The sequence below is a fragment of the Bombina bombina genome, chromosome 1, assembly GCF_027579735.1.
Source record: "Bombina bombina isolate aBomBom1 chromosome 1, aBomBom1.pri, whole genome shotgun sequence".
Lineage (NCBI taxonomy): Eukaryota > Metazoa > Chordata > Amphibia > Anura > Bombinatoridae > Bombina > Bombina bombina.
In genome coordinates this window covers 937,770,403-937,792,177 of record NC_069499.1, presented here as the reverse complement: position 1 = coordinate 937,792,177, position 21,775 = coordinate 937,770,403, and the positions used below count along the sequence as shown (strand labels likewise).

At 43.7% G+C, this 21,775-nt stretch overlaps 1 protein-coding gene across 1 annotated transcript in view; it reads right to left on the bottom strand.

Moving 5' to 3' along the window:
* LOC128661728 (retinoblastoma-like protein 1) overlaps nucleotides 1-15,657 on the bottom strand; it is a 387,986-nt gene extending 372,329 nt beyond the window's left edge. Inside the window, exons 1-2 of the mRNA XM_053715950.1 lie at nucleotides 15,640-15,657; nucleotides 15,057-15,194 (exon numbers count right to left, since the gene is read on the bottom strand). Of these exons, the coding sequence (XP_053571925.1) occupies nucleotides 15,057-15,194; nucleotides 15,640-15,657 (156 nt within the window). The remainder of the gene's footprint in view (nucleotides 1-15,056; nucleotides 15,195-15,639) is intronic.
* Between the last annotated feature and the right edge of the window lie 6,118 nt (nucleotides 15,658-21,775).

Below are 21,775 nucleotides of genomic sequence, written 5' to 3'. Positions count from 1 at the left end.
CTGGACGTCTGGATTTTCTGACAGACGTCTGTGTAACAAGATGGACAGAGCTGAAATCTGTCCCTTTAATGAACTAGCTGATAAACCCTTTTCTAAACCTTCTTGTAGAAAAGACAATATCCTAGCGATCCTAACCTTACTCCAGGAGTAACCTTTGGATTCGCACCAGTATAGGTATTTCCGCCATATTTTATGGTAAATCCTTCTGGTAACAGGCTTCCTAGCCTGAATCAGGGTATCAATAACCGACTCAGAAAAACCACGTTTTGATAAAATCAAGCGTTCAATTTCCAAGCAGTCAGCTTCAGAGAAGTTAGATTTTGATGTTTGAATGGACCCTGTATCAGAAGGTCCTGTCTTAGAGGTAGAGACCAAGGCGGACAGGATGACATGTCCACTAGATCTGCATACCAAGTCCTGCGTGGCCAAGCAGGTGCTATTAGAATTACTGATGCTCTCTCCTGTTTGATTTTGGCAATCAATCGAGGAAGCAGCGGGAAGGGTGGAAACACATAAGCCATCCTGAAGTTCCAAGGTGCTGTCAAAGCATCTATCAGAACTGCTCCCGGATCCCTGGATCTGGACCCGTAGCGAGGAAGTTTGGCGTTCTGGCGAGACGCCATGAGATCTATCTCTGGTTTGCCCCAACATCGAAGTATTTGGGCAAAGACCTCCGGATGAAGTTCCCACTCCCCCGGATGAAGAGTCTGGCGACTCAAGAAATCCGCCTCCCAGTTCTCCACTCCCGGGATGTGGATTGCTGACAGGTGGCAAGAGTGAGACTCTGCCCAGCGAATTATCTTTGATACTTCCATCATTGCTAGGGAGCTTCTTGTCCCTCCCTGATGGTTGATGTAAGCTACAGTCGTGATGTTGTCCGACTGAAACCTGATGAACCCCCGAGTTATTAACTGGGGCCAAGCCAGAAGGGCATTGAGAACTGCTCTCAATTCCAGAATGTTTATTGGAAGGAGACTCTCCTCCTGATTCCATAGTCCCTGAGCCTTCAGAGAATTCCAGACAGCGCCCCAACCTAGTAGGCTGGCGTCTGTTGTTACAATTGTCCAGTCTGGCCTGCTGAATGGCATCCCCCTGGACAGGTGTGGCCGATGAAGCCACCATAGAAGAGAATTTCTGGTCTCTTGATTCAGATTCAGAGTAGGGGACAAATCTGAGTAATCCCCATTCCACTGACTTAGCATGCATAATTGCAGCGGTCTGAGGTGTAGGCGTGCAAAAGGTACTATGTCCATTGCCGCTACCATTAAGCCGATCACCTCCATGCATTGAGCTACTGACGGGTGTTGAATGGAATGAAGGACGCGGCATGCATTTTGAAGTTTTGTTAACCTGTCTTCTGTCAGGTAAATCTTCATTTCTACAGAATCTATAAGAGTCCCCAAGAATGGAACTCTTGTGAGAGGAAAGAGAGAACTCTTCTTTTCGTTCACTTTCCATCCATGCGACCTTAGAAATGCCAGAACTAACTCTGTATGAGACTTGGCAGTTTGAAAGCTTGAAGCTTGTATTAGAATGTCGTCTAGGTACGGAGCTACCGAAATCCCTCGCGGTCTTAGTACCGCTAGAAGGGCACCCAGAACCTTTGTGAAGATTCTTGGAGCCGTAGCCAATCCGAATGGAAGAGCTACAAATTGGTAGTGCCTGTCTAAGAAGGCAAACCTTAGATACCGGTGATGATCTTTGTGGATCGGTATGTGAAGGTAAGCATCCTTTAAATCCACTGTGGTCATGTACTGACCCTCTTGGATCATGGGTAAGATTGTCCGAATAGTTTCCATTTTGAACGATGGAACTCTTAGGAATTTGTTTAGAGTCTTTAAATCTAAGATTGGCCTGAAAGTTCCCTCTTTTTTGGGAACCACAAACAGGTTTGAGTAGAACCCTTGTCCTTGTTCCGACCACGGAACCGGATGGATCACTCCCATTGTTAACAGATCTTGTACGCAGCGTAGAAACGCTTCCTTCTTTATCTGGTTTGTTGACAACCTTGACAGATGAAATCTCCCTCTTGGGGGAGATAATTTGAAGTCTAGAAGGTATCCCTGAGATATGATCTCTAGTGCCCAGGGATCCTGAACATCTCTTGCCCAGGCCTGGGCGAAGAGAGAGAGTCTGCCCCCTACTAGATCCGGTCCCGGATCGGGGGCTCTCGGTTCATGCTGTCTTTGGGGCAGCAGCAGGTTTCCTGGCCTGCTTGCTTTTGTTCCAGGACTGGTTAGGCTTCCAGCCTTGCCTGTAACGAGCAACAGCTCCTTCCTGTTTTGGTGCAGTGGAGGTTGATGCTGCTCCTGTTTTGAAATTCCGAAAGGGACGAAAATTAGACTGTCTAGCCTTAGCTTTGGCCTTGTCTTGAGGTAGGGCGTGGCCCTTACCTCCCGTAATGTCAGCGATAATTTCTTTCAAACCGGGCCCGAATAAGGACTGCCCCTTGAAAGGTATATTAAGTAATTTGGACTTAGAAGTAACATCAGCTGACCAGGATTTTAGCCACAGTGCCCTGCGTGCCTGTATGGCGAATCCTGAGTTCTTAGCCGTAAGTTTGGTTAAATGTACTACGGCCTCCGAAATGAAAGAATTAGCTAGTTTAAGGACTCTAAGCCTGTCCGTAATGTCGTCTAGCGTAGAGGAACTAAGGTTCTCTTCAAGCGACTCAATCCAAAAAGCTGCCGCAGCCGTAATCGGCGCGATACATGCAAGGGGTTGTAATATAAAACCTTGTTGAACAAACATTTTCTTAAGGTAACCCTCTAATTTTTTATCCATTGGATCTGAGAAAGCACAGCTATCCTCCACCGGGATAGTGGTACGCTTAGCTAAAGTAGAAACTGCTCCCTCCACCTTGGGGACCGTTTGCCATAAGTCCCGAGTGGTGGCGTCTATTGGAAACATCTTTCTAAATATTGGAGGGGGTGAGAACGGCACACCGGGTCTATCCCACTCCTTAGTAACAATTTCAGTTAGTCTCTTAGGTATAGGAAAAACGTCAGTACTCGCCGGTACCGCAAAGTATTTATCCAACCTACACAGTTTCTCTGGTATTGCAACAGTGTTACAATCGTTGAGAGCTGCTAAGACCTCCCCTAGTAGTACACGGAGGTTCTCCAATTTAAATTTAAAATTTGAAATATCTGAGTCCAATCTGTTTGGATCAGAACCGTCACCCACAGAATGAAGCTCTCCGTCCTCATGCTCTGCGAGCTGTGACGCAGTATCAGACATGGCCCTAGCATTGTCAGCGCACTCTGTTCTCACCCCAGAGTGATCACGCTTGCCTCTTAGTTCAGGTAATTTAGACAAAACTTCAGTCATAACAGTAGCCATATCTTGTAATGTTATCTGTAATGGCCGCCCAGATGTACTAGGCGCCAAAATATCACGCACCTCCCGGGCGGGAGATGCAGGTACTGTCGCGTGAGGCGAGTTAGTCGGCATAACTCTCCCCTCGCTGTTTGGTGAAACTTGTTCACATTGTACAGATTGACTTTTATTTAAAGTAGCATCAATACAGTTAGTACATAAATTTCTATTGGGCTCCACCTTGGCATTGGAACAAATGACACAGATATCTTCCTCTGAGTCAGACATGTTTAACACACTAGCAAAAAAACTTACAACTTGGTTATAATCTTTTTTAGCAAAAAAACGCACTGTGCCTCAAAGAGGTACTAACGATTAAATGACAGTTGAAATAATGAACTGAAAAACAGTTATTGCATCAAACTTTAAAACAACACAACTTTTAGCAAAGGTTTGTTCCCATTAGTAAAAAACAACACTAATTAAATTTGTACATAAGAAAACAAAACAACGTTTTTTATACACAGTCACTATAAGAATTCTCACAGCTCTGCTGAGAGAATTTACCTCCCTTCAAAGAAGTTTGAAGACCCCTGAGATCTGTCAGAGATGAACCGGATCATGCAGGAAATATAAAAGTAGCTGACTGGAATTTTTTGATGCGTAGCAAAGAGCGCCAAAAACGGCCCCTCCCTCTCCCACACAGCAGTGAAGAGAAACGAAACTGTCACAATTAAAGCAAAAAACTGCCAAGTGGAAAATAATGCCCAAATATTTATTCACACAGTACCTCAGCAATGTAAACGATTCTACATTCCAGCAAAAACGTTTAACATGAGAATAGTTATTAAAAGGATTAGTGACCTTTAACACAGTAGTTCCGGTGAAATACCATCCCCAGAATACTGAAGTGTATACATACATGTCATTTTAACGGTATGGCAGGCTTTTCTCATCAATTCCATTCAGAAAATAAAAACTGCCACATACCTCAATGCAGATTCATCTGCCCGCTGTCCCCTGATCTGAAGCCTTTACCTCCCTCAGATGGTCGAGAACAGCAATATGATCTTAACGACTCCGGTTAAAATCATAGTAAAAAATCTCTGTCAGATTCTTCCTCAAACTCTGCCAGAGAAGTAATAACACGCTCCGGTGCTATTTTAAAATAACAAACTTTTGATTGAAGTCATAAAAACTAAGTATAATCACCATAGTCCTCTCACACATCCTATCTAGTCGTTGGGTGCAAGAGAATGACTGGGACTGACGTAGAGGGGAGGAGCTATATGCAGCTCTGCTGGGTGAATCCTCTTGCATTTCCTGTTGGGGAGGAGTTATGTCCCAGAAGTAATGATGACCCGTGGACTGATCACACATAACAGAAGAAAAAAGGTGCGCAATAGGACCTGCCGCCGTATCTAACTCCGCCCATTGTGGGCATAACCACCTGAAACTCCTGATCGGCTAAATGTATTATCACAGCCGTCGGGAGTAAAGTAAAAAATACACCACCATCACTGAGCCAGATTTCTCCTTGTCCCCATTGCCTGCTCTGCTGCCCTTAATAAACATTCCCCTATCATAGGTGAATGTGACTTGTCCGTCAATTTTATGAATGTGAAAGTGCTATCTATTTTCTCTGTATGTGTGTACCAGAAAAAATTAAAGTTAGCACTTACCTAAAGACTGCTGCCCGGCAGCACGGCAGTTCACTAGGTTTGAGAGGCCAGTTCCCTCACATGGACCTGTGGATAGAAACAAAGACTGAGTAATCTTACTCAGGCTTGCACGGTTAGGGTAGCATAAATATATGGGAGGCGCAGTGAGGATTGTACCCCACAAGTTCCCATTGCTTGAAAGTCACCACTGCTCTACTGAAGAGACTGATATGGACTATGGCTACACCCTAGAAAAAAACAGCACAATCTTCCACTGCTAAAAAAATAATAAAATCTTGCGCAAAGAATCTTTTCCTAACACCTAACTTTACTACTTCCTTGCTCTAACGTAGGCAAAGAGAATGACTGGGGTTGGAGGGTAGGGAGGTGATATTTAACAGCTTTGCTGTGGTGCTCTATGCCGCCTCCTGCTGGGCAGGAGTGATATTCCCAATAGTAATTAGATGATCCGTGGACTCATCGTGTCAGAAAGAAATTAGGACCTTGTCCCTTAGGCTTGTTCTTATCCTGCGGTAAAAAGGCACCTTTGGCTCCAGCAACCGTGGAAATAATTTAGTCCAGGCCTGGACCAGATAGAATCTTTCCCTTAAATGTGAGGGAAAGAAGTCTCGACTTCGAAGTAATGTCTGCAGACCAGGACTTCAGCCAGAGTGCCCAATGGGCTTGAACAGAAAAACCTGAAGCCTTGGCATTCAGACGAATAATTTCCATCACAAATAAAAGACTTAGCCATCCTTAAGGCCTTAATTCTTTCCTTGATGACGTTGAGGGAACCCTCCACCTCGATCAAGTCAGATAAAGAGTCGCACCAGTATGTAGCTGATCCAGCAACCGCAGCAACAGACGCTGCTGGTTGAAACAAATATCCATATGTTGAAACATCTTTCTTAACAGAGTTTCTATCTTCTTATCCATGGGCTCTTTAAATGACCAACTATTCTCAAGCGGGATAGTAGTGTGTTTAGCTACCGTGGAGATAGTGCCATCCACCTTGGGGATGGAACCCCACAACTCCAAATGAGAGTCCGGGAACAATTTTTTAAAGAAAGAAGGGGAAAATGAAGAACCAATTTTTCCCATTATTCTTAATAATGTTCGCCATCTTTACGGGAACCAGGAAAGCTTGTGGTACAACCCTGTCCTCATAGACCAAATTCAGGAATCAAAGGATCCTCAGGCAAATTGGGCTCTGGAACCTCTAATGTAGCAGAAAGCATAAATGTTCAATCCAAAATCTTAAGTCTGTTTCCTCCGCAACTGGATGCTTAGAGGCAGTAGATTCCGACCCAGAAAGAGCACCCTCTGAAGTATCAGAGGTGTCTTCATCATCGGATAATCTTGTATCTGATAAATCCAATAAGCTAGTAGATGACCCCTGGGAAGGATAGCAATATTTGACCTTTCGCTTGCGCTTAGCAGGGCGAGGTAAAGCACTAAAAGCCGCAGACTCGGTTGATTGTAACTGCTCAGTAAAGTCTGGCAGTAAAAGGGCCTCTCCAGATGGAGGTTTAGGAGTGCTACGGGAAGCTGCATGTGTATTACGAGATGACTGCAGGGTGCGCGCACTTCATGGGACAGAGACTCCTCAGAGGTGGACGGCTCAGTGGTATCAAACATATTAACCTTCTTTGACATTATTGCTTTATCAAGGCATGTGGAACATAATTGAGCAGGCGGGTAATACCGTGGCCTCCTCACAATATAGACAGTTATTGGTAAAGAGGGAGTACCCTCTAATGCATCCGAATTCTCGATAGCATGCGCTTATAAAAAAACGATTGATTAATAAGAAAAAATGGCACCTTTATACACTCAATGGCTGGGGCACTCAACACCTCCTATGACCGAGGCCAAACAGAGAAACAGCTTCTTCTCCGGTAAACTGCACGGTCAGTCACATGGTGCGCAATGCAGGCCCGTCCTTGCTATAATAGTAAAAAAGCGTGCCAAGCCTTTCAGGCTGTGCAGCTTCCAAAAACAAAAGTAAAAAAACAGAATTTATGTTTACCTGATAAATTACTTTCTCCAACGGTGTGTCCGGTCCACGGCGTCATCCTTACTTGTGGGATATTCTCTTCCCCAACAGGAAATGGCAAAGAGCCCAGCAAAGCTGGTCACATGATCCCTCCTAGGCTCCGCCTACCCCAGTCATTCGACCGTCGTTAAGGAGGAATACTTGCATAGGAGAAACCATATGGTACCGTGGTGACTGTAGTTAAAGAAAATAAATTATCAGACCTGATTAAAAAAACCAGGGCGGGCCGTGGACCGGACACACCGTTGGAGAAAGTAATTTATCAGGTAAACATAAATTCTGTTTTCTCCAACATAGGTGTGTCCGGTCCACGGCGTCATCCTTACTTGTGGGAACCAATACCAAAGCTTTAGGACACGGATGAAGGGAGGGAGCAAATCAGGTCACCTAAATGGAAGGCACCACGGCTTGCAAAACCTTTCTCCCAAAAATAGCCTCAGAAGAAGCAAAAGTATCAAACTTGTAAAATTTGGTAAAAGTGTGCAGTGAAGACCAAGTCGCTGCCCTACATATCTGATCAACAGAAGCCTCGTTCTTGAAGGCCCATGTGGAAGCCACAGCCCTAGTGGAATGAGCTGTGATTCTTTCCGGAGGCTGCCGTCCGGCAGTCTCGTAAGCCAATCTAATGATGCTTTTAATCCAAAAAGAGAGAGAGGTAGAAGTTGCTTTTTGACCTCTCCTTTTACCGGAATAAACAACAAACAAGGAAGATGTTTGTCTAAAATCCTTTGTAGCATCTAAATAGAATTTTAGAGCGCGAACAACATCCAAATTGTGCAACAAACGTTCCTTCTTTGAAACTGGTTTCGGACACAGAGAAGGTACGATAATCTCCTGGTTAATGTTTTTGTTAGAAACAACTTTTGGAAGAAAACCAGGTTTAGTACGTAAAACCACCTTATCTGCATGGAACACCAGATAAGGAGGAGAACACTGCAGAGCAGATAATTCTGAAACTCTTCTGCAACTAAAAACAAAACTTTCCAAGATAATAACTTAATATCAACGGAATGCAAGGGTTCAAACGGAACCCCCTGAAGAACTGAAAGAACTAAATTGAGACTCCAAGGAGGAGTCAAAGGTTTGTAAACAGGCTTAATTCTAACCAGAGCCTGAACAAAGGCTTGAACATCTGGCACAGCGGCCAGCTTTTTGTGAAGTAACACAGACAAGGCAGAAATCTGTCCCTTCAGGGAACTTGCAGATAATCCTTTTTCCAATCCTTCTTGAAGGAAGGATAGAATCCTAGGAATCTTAACCTTGTCCCAAGGGAATCCTTTAGATTCACACCAACAGATATATTTTTTCCAAATTTTGTGGTAAATCTTTCTAGTTACAGGCTTTCTGGCCTGAACAAGAGTATCGATAACAGAATCTGAGAATCCTCGCTTCGATAAGATCAAGCGTTCAATCTCCAAGCAGTCAGCTGGAGTGAAACCAGATTCGGATGTTCGAACGGACCCTGAACAAGAAGGTCTCGTCTCAAAGGTAGCTTCCAAGGAGGAGCCGATGACATATTCACCAGATCTGCGTACCAAGTCCTGCGTGGCCACGCAGGAGCTATCAAGATCACCGACGCCCTCTCCTGATTGATCCTGGCTACCAGCCTGGGGATGAGAGGAAACGGCGGGAACACATAAGCTAGTTTGAAGGTCCAAGGTGCTACTAGTGCATCCACTAGAGCCGCCTTGGGATCCCTGGATCTGGACCCGTAGCAAGGAACTTTGAAGTTCTGACGAGAGGCCATCAGATCCATGTCTGGAATGCCCCACAGCTGAGTGACTTGGGCAAAGATTTCCGGATGGAGTTCCCACTCCCCCGGATGCAATGTCTGACGACTCAGAAAATCCGCCTCCCAATTTTCCACTCCTGGGATGTGGATAGCAGACAGGTGGCAGGAGTGAGACTCCGCCCATAGAATGATTTTGGTCACTTCTTCCATCGCCAGGGAACTCCTTGTTCCCCCCTGATGGTTGATGTACGCAACAGTTGTCATGTTGTCTGATTGAAACCGTATGAACTTGGCCCTCGCTAGCTGAGGCCAAGCCTTGAGAGCATTGAATATCGCTCTCAGTTCCAGAATATTTATCGGTAGAAGAGATTCTTCCCGAGACCAAAGACCCTGAGCTTTCAGGGATCCCCAGACCGCGCCCCAGCCCATCAGACTGGCGTCGGTCGTGACAATGACCCACTCTGGTCTGCGGAATGTCATCCCTCGTGACAGGTTGTCCAGGGACAGCCACCAACGGAGTGAGTCTCTGGTCCTCTGATTTACTTGTATCTTCGGAGACAAGTCTGTATAGTCCCCATTCCACTGACTGAGCATGCACAGTTGTAATGGTCTTAGATGAATGCGTGCAAAAGGAACTATGTCCATTGCCGCTACCATCAACCCGATCACTTCCATGCACTGAGCTATGGAAGGAAGAGGAACGGAATGAAGTATCCGACAAGAGTCTAGAAGTTTTGTTTTTCTGGCCTCTGTCAGAAAAATCCTCATTTCTAAGGAGTCTATTATTGTTCCCAAGAAGGGAACCCTTGTTGACGGAGATAGAGAACTCTTTTCCACGTTCACTTTCCATCCGTGAGATCTGAGAAAGGCCAGGACAATGTCCGTGTGAGCCTTTGCTAGAGGAAGGGACGACGCTTGAATCAGAATGTCGTCCAAGTAAGGTACTACAGCAATGCCCCTTGGTCTTAGCACAGCTAGAAGGGACCCTAGTACCTTTGTGAAAATCCTTGGAGCAGTGGCTAATCCGAAAGGAAGCGCCACGAACTGGTAATGTTTGTCCAGGAATGCGAACCTCAGGAACCGATGATGTTCCTTGTGGATAGGAATATGTAGATACGCATCCTTTAAATCCACCGTGGTCATGAATTGACCTTCCTGGATGGAAGGAAGAATAGTTCGAATGGTTTCCATCTTGAACGATGGAACCTTGAGAAACTTGTTTAAGATCTTGAGATCTAAGATTGGTCTGAACGTTCCCTCTTTTTTGGGAACTATAAACAGATTGGAGTAGAACCCCATCCCTTGTTCTCTTAATGGAACGGGACGAATCACTCCCATTTTTAACAGGTCTTCTACACAATGTAAGAATGCCTGTCTTTTTATGTGGTCTGAAGACAACTGAGACCTGTGGAACCTCCCCCTTGGGGGAAGTCCCTTGAATTCCAGAAGATAACCTTGGGAGACTATTTCTAGCGCCCAAGGATCCAGAACATCTCTTGCCCAAGCCTGAGCGAAGAGAGAGAGTCTGCCCCCCACCAGATCCGGTCCCGGATCGGGGGCCAACATTTCATGCTGTCTTGGTAGCAGTGGCAGGTTTCTTGGCCTGCTTTCCCTTGTTCCAGCCTTGCATTGGTCTCCAAGCTGGCTTGGCTTGAGAAGTATTACCCTCTTGCTTAGAGGACGTAGCACTTTGGGCTGGTCCGTTTCTACGAAAGGGACGAAAATTAGGTTTATTTTTTGCCTTGAAAGGCCGATCCTGAGGAAGGGCGTGGCCCTTACCCCCAGTGATATCCGAGATAATCTCTTTCAAGTCAGGGCCAAACAGCGTTTTCCCCTTGAAAGGAATGTTAAGTAGCTTGTTCTTGGAAGACGCATCAGCCGACCAAGATTTCAACCAAAGCGCTCTGCGCGCCACAATAGCAAACCCAGAATTCTTAGCCTCTAACCTAGCCAATTGCAAAGTGGCGTCTAGGGTGAAAGAATTAGCCAATTTGAGAGCATTGATTCTGTCCATAATCTCCTCATAAGGAGGAGAATCACTGTCGACCGCCTTTATCAGCTCATCGAACCAGAAACATGCGGCTGTAGCGACAGGGACAATGCATGAAATTGGTTGTAGAAGGTAACCCTGCTGAACAAACATCTTTTTAAGCAAACCTTCTAATTTTTTATCCATAGGATCTTTGAAAGCACAACTATCCTCTATGGGTATAGTGGTGCGTTTGTTTAAAGTGGAAACCGCTCCCTCGACCTTGGGGACTGTCTGCCATAAGTCCTTTCTGGGGTCGACCATAGGAAACAATTTTTTAAATATGGGGGGAGGGACGAAAGGAATACCGGGCCTTTCCCATTCTTTATTAACAATGTCCGCCACCCGCTTGGGTATAGGAAAAGCTTCTGGGAGCCCCGGCACCTCTAGGAACTTGTCCATTTTACATAGTTTCTCTGGGATGACCAACTTGTCACAATCATCCAGAGTGGATAATACCTCCTTAAGCAGAATGCGGAGATGTTCCAACTTAAATTTAAATGCAATCACATCAGGTTCAGCTTGTTGAGAAATGTTCCCTGAATCAGTAATTTCTCCCTCAGACAAAACCTCCCTGGCCCCATCAGACTGAGTTAGGGGCCCTTCAGAAATATTAATATCAGCGTCGTCATGCTCTTCAGTATCTAAAACAGAGCAGTCGCGTTTACGCTGATAAGTGTTCATTTTGGCTAAAATGTTTTTGACAGAATTATCCATTACAGCCGTTAATTGTTGCATAGTAAGGAGTATTGGCGCGCTAGATGTACTAGGGGCCTCCTGAGTGGGCAAGACTCGTGTAGACGAAGGAGGGAATGATGCAGTACCATGCTTACTCCCCTCACTTGAGGAATCATCTTGGGCATCATTGTCATTGTCACATAAATCACATTTATTTAAATGAATAGGAATTCTGGCTTCCCCACATTCAGAACACAGTCTATCTGGTAGTTCAGACATGTTAAACAGGCATAAACTTGATAACAAGTACAAAAAACGTTTTAAAATAAAACCGTTACTGTCACTTTAAATTTTAAACTGAACACACTTTATTACTGCAAATGCGAAAAAACATGAAGGAATTGTTCAAAATTCACCAAATTTTCACCACAGTGTCTTAAAGCCTTAAAAGTATTGCACACCAAATTTGGAAGCTTTAACCCTTAAAATAACGGAACCGGAGCCGTTTTGAACCTTAACCCCTTTACAGTCCCTGGTATCTGCTTTGCTGAGACCCAACCAAGCCCCAAGGGGAATACGATACCAAATGACGCCTTCAGAAAGTCTTTTCTAAGTATCAGAGCTCCTCTCACATGCGACTGCATGCCATGCCTCTCAAAAACAAGTGCGCAACACCGGCGCGAAAATGAGGCTCTGCCTATGCTTTGGGAAAGCCCCTAAAGAATAAGGTGTCTAAAACAGTGCCTGCCGATATTATTATATCAAAATACCCAGATAAAATGATTCCTCAAGGCTAAATATGTGTTAATAATCAATCGATTTAGCCCAAAAAAAGTCTACAGTCTAAATAAGCCCTTTTTGAAGCCCTTATTTACAATCGTAATAAACATGGCTTACCGGATCCCAGAGGGAAAATGACAGCTTCCAGCATTACATCGTCTTGTTAGAATGTGTCATACCTCAAGCAGCAAGAGACTGCTCACTGTTCCCCCAACTGAAGTTAATTGCTCTCAACAGTCCTGTGTGGAACAGCCATGGATTTTAGTGACGGTTGCTAAAATCATTTTCCTCATACAAACAGAAATCTTCATCTCTTTTCTGTTTCTGAGTAAATAGTACATACCAGCACTATTTCAAAATAACAAACTCTTGATTGAATAATAAAAACTACAGTTAAACACTAAAAAACTCTAAGCCATCTCCGTGGAGATGTTGCCTGTACAACGGCAAAGAGAATGACTGGGGTAGGCGGAGCCTAGGAGGGATCATGTGACCAGCTTTGCTGGGCTCTTTGCCATTTCCTGTTGGGGAAGAGAATATCCCACAAGTAAGGATGACGCCGTGGACCGGACACACCTATGTTGGAGAAATCCTGTACGTTCCAACATCTACCTGAGGCTCACCTCACATGTCGCAGCATAATCAAATAAACTTATGAGATTAATCCCCCCCCTGTTCAAAAATTCCCCTCCGGAGATATTAGCCCTTGATTCCATACTAATAAAAGGAGCCACACTGTGACCCTGTCTTCTTGCATTATCATATGTGTAAAAAAAACCTAACAATCTTACCGGAATCTATGCCGTGGAACAGAAACGCAGCCTTTCAAGTTTGACAGTCTTGTAGCATCGCTCCTGACATGGACTTGAGTGATGAAAGCAGGCAGCGAAACTCGTGGACACCGATTGCTTAGGAGCTGTTAATATAAGTCTGGATGGGTTCGCAGAAAGACTCTCCCTGCATCTCCAGACCCTTACATTTGCCAATGCCCTCACTGAGAGGCTGACAAGACTACTTAAAACTCCAGTCCCATTTCGAAGGGTAGATACCCTTCATAAGGAACTACTTTGAATCTTCTGACACTTCTCTGCCAACCTCCTGTGATGAAAGGCAAAGAATGACTGGGATATGAGGGAAGTAGGGGGGAGTATTTAAGCCTTTGGCTGGGGTGTGTCTGCCTCCACCTGGTGGCCAGGTTCAGTATTTCCCAACAGTAAGGAATGATGCCATGGACTTATATTGAGAAGAAGAAAAAAGTTGCCCTGAAACATGGTCCCCACACACATACAGCCTGGGCTATCAGTAGAATTGCCCGGCAAGAAAGCCGCAAAATACCTGACCCTGGCAAAGACAGATAACAGCTGATAAAGAAAATACAAACCCTTTCTTAGCGTAGCAAGTCCCACTAGGTCCCTAAATAATATTGCAGTCCTTTCTGAGATAAAAACTCCTATCTTTATGAAGTAAATAAAAAAGGACTTATCCTCCAGGGTTTTTCTGCTGTGGAAGTCACAGCAGCTCCAGGTCTGTGAGCCTCATACGACCGCTAACAGGGACCTGAAGATACAAGAAAAACAGAGAAACCAACCCTGGATTTCTATATAAGGGGTAGCATATATTATTGGATTTAAAGTAAGGACTACCTCACCAACCTACAACTCCTATTAGCTACCATTACTCTTACTAAAGAAAATTCCATGGACACAGCATAGCCCCAACCCTTGCTTGCAGGGAAAAGTACCCATTAAAGGATTAAATTCTTTACACACCATCTTCGCACATACTCCCGTTGTATGAGGCAAAGAATGACTGGGGATTATGGGTAATGGGAGTGACACTTAACAGCTTTGGGTGGGGTGTTCTTTGGCTCCTCCTGCTGGCCAGGAGTTGAATTCCCACTAGTAATTGGAATGGAATCGTGGACTCTCCATTCCATTGGAAAGAAATAAAACTTTTGGGTTTCAGATAGAGCATATAATGTTCAGATTTCAGATTTACCTCTTATGAAATTGTGCTTCATTCACTTGGTAACCTTTGTTGGAGAGCAATTCTCTACTGGGCCTAGCTGAACACATTGGGTGAGACAGTGACAAGCAGCTAGCTCAAAGTAGTGCATTGCTTCAGAGCCAACCTATGAAGGCTTTTCACAATGGATGCCAAGAAAAAGGAGCAAATTAGATAAGAAAAATGGAAAATTTTAAAAATTGCATGTTCTTTCTGAATCATGAAAGTCTAAATTTTTACTTTACTGTCTCTTAAATGCCATTGCTCCCCTACAAATCTATGTACACAGAATCAACCAATAATAAATTTCAAAAAGCTCACTGAATAGAAGATTGTTTTGAGTGGAAAAAACCTGCACAAGGACCTAAGTGTGAGGTGGAAGGAGCAAGCATTAAAAAATAAATGTTATTGTTTTAGTTAAATAAAACTATTTAAAATATTATTAAGGTAACGGTTACTTTTCTTTAGTTACGTAAAACCATTGAAATTGTTGTTAGTAAGGTAATCATCATCATTCTCTCCCGATAAAGTACAGCAAATATGAACGATTAAACTAGAGTTAGTTCACCTCCCAATAATTTCATTAATTTCAATGATCTATCAATATAACCAGAAAAATAATCTGAAAAGTTATTATTCTAAAAATGAAAACCATGATTTAATTAAATTAAAATGGGTCTTACTGACTAGCTATTTAAATTGTATATTTAAATCATTTTGAACTCAATCCTCAATTCTAACTAATTTACGGCTAACAATCCACGGTATTGTGAATGAAGTGAACGCTAAAGCCTTTACCTTGTAGAAATAAAATGGACTCAGTTTGAGAATGTCAATTGTCCATGGAAAGACACGTGGAGAGCTATATGCAAAAAGCACAATTTCCAGACAGCAGGCTATCAATGAGCGGTGGAAAATATCTTGCTCCAGCAAAGCCTAAAATAAAGAAAAATTTAATCAGTTTTATTCATAAATTGGCATGCTACAATAAAGAATATTCTAACCAATAAGACAATTATTTGACAAATAACAAAACAGCATTTTTATATACCATTAAACCTTTTCTTTAGATTCATACAGAAGGAACATGAAATCTATGTTATTCTAAATAGGAAGTTAAATGGTTGCTCACCCACACAGATGAAGGAAGATCAATGAAATAAAAACAAAGCAAACACTTGAAATATGTGTGATGCTTGAATAGGTGTAGAGAGCATACAAACATATGCACAATATAAACATAATTTATGCTTAACTGAGAAAATGATTTTCTTTCCTGGCATGGAGAGTCCACAATTCCATTCAATTACTGTAGGGAAATTACACTCCTGGCCACCAGGAGGAGGCAAAGACACCCCAGCAAAGCTTAAGAATCCCTCACACTTCTCATAATCCCCATTCAGCCGAGGAATAAGGATAGAGAAAAAAACATAATTTATGTAAGAACTTGCCTGATAAATTAATTACTTTCATATTGGCAAGAGTCCATGAGCTAGTGATGTATGGGATATACATTCCTACCATACATTCCTACCAGGAAGGGCAAAGTTTCCCAAACCTCAAAATGCCTATAAATACACCCCTCACCACACCCACAATTCAGTTTAATGAATAGCCAAGAAGTGGGGTGATAAGAAAGGAGTGAAAGCATCAAACAAGGAATTGGAATAATTGTGCTTTATACAAAAAAATCATAACCACCACAAAAAAGGGTGGGCCTCATGGACTCTTGCCAATATGAAAGAAATGAATTCATCAGGTAAGTTCTTACATAAATTATGTTTTCTTTCATGTAACTGGCAAGAGTCCATGAGCTAGTGACGTATGGGATAGCAGATACCAAAGATGTGGAACTTCCACGCAAGAGTCACTAGAGAGGGAGGGATAAAATAAAGACAGCCAATTCCGCTGAAAAACAGAATTTATGTTTACCTGATAAATTTCTTTCTCCAACGGTGTGTCCGGTCCACGGCTTCATCCTTACTTGTGGGATATTCTCTTCCCCTACAGGAAATGGCAAAGAGAGCACCCAGCAAGAGCTGTCCACATAGCCCCTCCTCTGGCTCTGCCCCCCAGTCATTCGACCGACGGTTAGGAGAAAAAGGAGAAACTATAGGGTGCCGTGGTGACTGTAGTGTATAAAGAAAGACATTTTTCAAACCTGATTAAAAACCAGGGCGGGCCGTGGACCGGACACACTGTTGGAGAAAGAAATTTATCAGGTAAACATAAATTCTGTTTTCTCCAACATAGGTGTGTCCGGTCCACGGCTTCATCCTTACTTGTGGGAACCAATACCAAAGCTTTAGGACACGGATGAAGGGAGGGAGCAAATCAGGTTACCTAAACAGAAGGCACCACGGCTTGCAAAACCTTTCTCCCAAAAACAGCCTACGAAGAAGCATAAGTATTGAATTTGTAAAATTTGGCAAAAGTATGCAGAGAAGATCAAGTCGCTGCCTTACAGATCTGATCAACAGAAGCCTCGTTCTTGAAGGCCCATGTGGAAGCCACAGCTCTAGTAGAATGAGCTGTAATTCGTTCAGGAGGCTGGCGTCCGGCAGTCTCATAAGCCAATCGGATGATGCTTTTCAGCCAAAAAGAAAGAGGTAGCAGTAGCTTTCTGCCCTCTCCTCTTACCAGAATACACGACAAACAAGGATGAAGTTTGCCTGAAATCCTTTGTTGCTTCTAAATAGAATTTCAAAGCACGGACCACATCTAGGTTGTGTAACAAACGTTCCTTCTTCGAAACTGGATTCGGACATAGGGAAGGAACAACTATTTCCTGGTTAATATTCCTGTTGGAAACTACTTTTGGAAGAAAACCAGGTTTGGTACGTAAAACTACCTTATCTGCATGAAATACCAGATAGGGAGGAGTACACTGTAAAGCAGATAATTCAGAAACTCTTCTAGCAGAAGAAATAGCAACTAAAAACAGAACTTTCCAAGATAGTAACTTAATATCTATGGAATGCAAAGGTTCAAACGGAACCCCTTGAAGAACTGAAAGAACTAAATTTAGACTCCAAGGAGGAGTCAAAGGTCTGTAGACAGGCTTGATTCTGACTAAAGCCTGTACAAACGCCTGTATATCTGGCACTGCTGCCAGACGTTTGTGCAACAAAACAGACAGAGCAGATATCTGTCCTTTTAGAGAACTAGCTGACAAACCTTTTTCCAAACCCTCTTGGAGAAAGGAAAGTATCCTCGGAATTTTAATTTTTTTTTTTTGCAAAGCTTTATTTATATAAATCAAATATGACATTACAGGAGCACTGGGCATTTGACACAGAGATCAGGTACAATATTTCAAGTTGTTGGACAATGTTTAAAAGTCTATGTATTATTATCTTTTAAGACAGAGACCTCATGCGGTTAGATGGCCACCGAAAACATAATTTATGCTTACCTGATAAAATCCTTTCTCCTGTAGTGTAGTCAGTCCACGGGTCATCCATTACTTATGGAATATATCTCTTCCTAACAGGAAACTGCAAGAGAATTACCCAGCAGAGCTGCTATATAGCTCCTCCCCTCACATATCATACTCAGTCATTCGACCAAAGCAGACGAGAAAGGAGGAACCATAGGGTACAGTGGTGACTGGAGTTTAATTAAAATTTAGACCTGCCGTAAAAACAGGGCGGGCCGTGGACTGACTACACTACAGGAGAAAGGAATTTATCAGGTAAGCATAAATTATGTTTTCTCTTGTTAAGTGTAGTCAGTCCACGGGTCATCCATTACTTATGGAATACCAATACCAAAGCTAAAGTACACGGATGAAGGGAGGGACAAGGCAGGAACATTAAACAGAAGGAACCACTGCCTGAAGTACCTTTCTCCCAAAAATAGCCTCCGACGAAGCAAAAGTGTCAAATTTGTAAAATTTTGAAAAAGTGTGAAGCGAAGACCAAGTCGCAGCCTTGCAAATCTGTTCAACAGAGGCCTCATTTTTAAAGGCCCAGGTGGAAGCCACAGCTCTAGTAGAATGAGCTGTAATCCTTTCAGGAGGCTGCTGTCCAGCAGTCTCATAGGCTAAGCGTATTATGCTACGAAGTCAAAAAGAGAGAGAGGTAGCCGAAGCCTTTTGACCTCTCCTCTGTCCAGAGTAAACGACAAACAGGGAAGTTTGACGAAAATCCTTAGTTGCCTGCAAATAGAATTTCAGGGCACGGACTATGTCCAGATTATGCAAAAGTTGTTCCTTCTTTGAAGAAGGGTTAGGACACAGAGATGGAACAACAATCTCTTGATTGATATTCCTGTTAGTAACTACCTTAGGTAAGAACCCAGGTTTAGTACGCAGGACTACCTTGTCTGAATGAAAAATCAGATAAGGAGAATCACAATGTAAGGCAGATAACTCAGAGACTCTTCGAGCCGAGGAAATAGCCATCAAAAACAGAACTTTCCAAGATAACAGCTTGATATCAATGGAATGAAGGGGTTCAAATGGAATGCCTTGAAGAACATTAAGAACTAAGTTTAAGCTCCACGGCGGAGCAACAGACTTAATCCTAGTTAAAGCCTGACAGAAAGCCTGAACGTCTGGAACTTCAGCCAGACGTTTGTGTAGAAGAATAGACAGAGCAGAAATCTGTCCCTTTAACGAACTAGTAGATAAGCCCTTTTCTAAACCCTCTTGTAGAAAGGACAATATCCTAGGAATCCTAACCTTACTCCATGAGTAACTCTTGGATTCGCACCAATGTAAATATTTACGCCATATCTTATGGTAAATTTTTCTGGTAACAGGTTTCCTAGCCTGTATTAAGGTATCAATAACCGACTCCGAGAAGCCACACTTTGATAGAATCAAGCGTTCAATCTTCATGCAGTCAGCCTCAGAGAAATTAGATTTTGATGTTTGAAAGGACCCTGAATTAGAAGGTCCTGTCTCAGAGGCAGAGACCACGGTGGACAGGACGACATGTCCACTAGGTCTGCATACCAGGTCCTGCGTGGCCACGCAGGCGCTATCAGAATCACCGAAGCTCTCTCCTGTTTGATCTTGGCAATCAAATGAGGAAGCATCGGGAATGGTGGAAACACATAAGCCATGTTGAAGACCCAAGGGGCCGTCAGAGCATCTATCAGCACCGCTCCCGGGTCCCTGGACCTGGATCCGTAACAAGGAAGCTTGGCGTTCTGACGAGACGCCATGAGATCCAGATCTGGATTGCCCCAACAACGAATCAGTTGAGCAAAGACCTCCGGATGAAGCTCCCACTCCCCCGGATGAAAAGTCTGGCGACTTAGAAAATCCGCCTCCCAGTTCTCCACGCCTGGGATGTAGATCGCTGACAGGTGGCAAGAGTGAGACTCTGCCCAGCGAATTATCTTTGAGACTTCCAACATCGCTAGGGAACTTCTGGTTCCCCCTTGATGGTTGATGTAAGCCACAGTCGTGATGTTGTCCGACTGAAATCTGATGAACCTCAGTGTTGCTAACTGAGGCCAAGCTAGGAGAGCATTGAATATTGCTCTTAACTCCAGAATATTTATTGGGAGGAGTTTCTCCTCCTGAGTCCATAATCCCTGAGCTCTCAGGGAATTCCAGACTGCTCCCCAGCCTAGAAGGCTGGCATCTGTTGTTACAATCGTCCAATCTGGCCTGCGAAAGGTCATCCCCTTGGACAGATGTGGCCGAGAAAGCCACCATAGAAGAGAACCTCTGGTCTCTTGATCCAGATTTAGTAGGGGGGACAAATCTGAGTAATCCCCGTTCCACTGACTTAGCATGCACAATTGCAGCGGACAAATGGTACTATGTCCATTGCCGCTACCATTAAGCCGATTACTTTCATGCACTGAGCTACTGACGGGTGTGGAATGGAGTGAAGGGAACGGCAAGCATTTAGAAGTTTTAATAACCTGGCCTCTGTCAGGTAAATTTTCATCTCTAAAGAATCTATAAGAGTCCCTAGAAAGGGAACTCTTGTAAGTGGTAATAGAGAACTCTTTTCCACGTTCACCTTCCACCCATGCGACCTCAGAAATGCCAGAACTATCTCTGTATGAGACTTGGCAGTTTGAAAACTTGACGCTTGTATCAGAATGTCGTCTAGGTACGGAGTCACCGCTATGCCTCGCGGTCTTAGTACCGCCAGAAGTGATCCTAGAATTTTTGTAAAGATTCTTGGAGCCGTAGCTAATCCGAAGGGAAGAGCTACAAACTGGTAATGCCTGTCTAGGAAGGCAAATCTCAGATACCGGTAATGGTCCTTGTGAATCGGTATGTGAAGGTAGGCATCCTTTAGATCCACTGTGGTCATGTACTGACCCTCTTAGATCATGGGAAGGATGGTTCGAATAGTTTCCATTTTGAATGATGGAACTCTTAGAAATTTGTTTAGGATTTTTAAGTCCAAGATTGGCCTGAAGGTTCCCTCTTTCTTGGGAACCACAAATAGGTTTGAATAGAATCCCTGCTCGTGTTCCGTCCGCGGAACTGGGTGGATTACCCCCATTAGTAAGAGGTCTTGTACACAGCGTAGAAACGCCTCTTTCTTTATTTGGTTTGCTGATAACCTTGAAAGATGAAATCTCCCCCGTGGAGGAGAAGTTTTGAAGTCCAGGAGATATCCCTGAGATATGATCTCCAACGCCCAGGGATCCTGGACATCTCTTGCCCAAGCCTGGGCGAAGAGGGAAAGTCTGCCCCCCACTAGATCCGTTTCCGGATAGGGGGCCCTCTCTTCATGCTGTTTTGGGGGCAGCAGCAGGTTTCTTGGCCTGCTTGCCCCTGTTCCAGGACTGGTTAACTTTCCAGCCCTGTCTGTAACGAGCAACAGCTCCTTCCTGTTTTGGAGCGGAGGAAGTTGATGCTGCTCCTGCCTTGAAGTTACGAAAGGCACGAAAATTAGACTGTTTGGCCTTTGATTTGGCCCTGTCCTGAGGTAGAGCATGGCCCTTACCTCCCGTAATGTCAGCAATAATTTCTTTCAAGCCGGGCCCGAATAAGGTCTGCCCTTTGAAAGGAATATTAAGCAATTTAGATTTAGAAGTCACGTCAGCTGACCAGGATTTAAGCCATAGCGCTCTGCGCGCTTGGATGGCGAATCCGGAGTTCTTAGCCGTAAGTTTGGTTAAATGCACAACGGCATCAGAAACAAATGCGTTAGCTAGCTTAAGTGTCTTAAGCTTGTTGATTATTTCAATATAAAAAACGTTACTGTGCCTTTAAGAAGCACAGAAAAACTGACACAGTTGAAGTAACAATGACCAAAATAGTTATAGCAACCAAATTTTCACAGTAAATGTATTAAGTTAGCAAAGGATTGCACCCACCAGCAAATGGATGATTAACCCCTTAGTACCCAAAAACGGATAACAATTATATAATTAACGTTTTTCTCACAGTCAAATACACTGTCACAGGACTGCTGTGCCTGATTACCTCCCTCAAAATGGATTTTGAAGACCCCTGAGCTCTCTAGAGACGATCTGGATCATGGAGGATGAAGTAGACAGATTGTGACTGAATTTTACTGCGCAAAAAAGCGCTA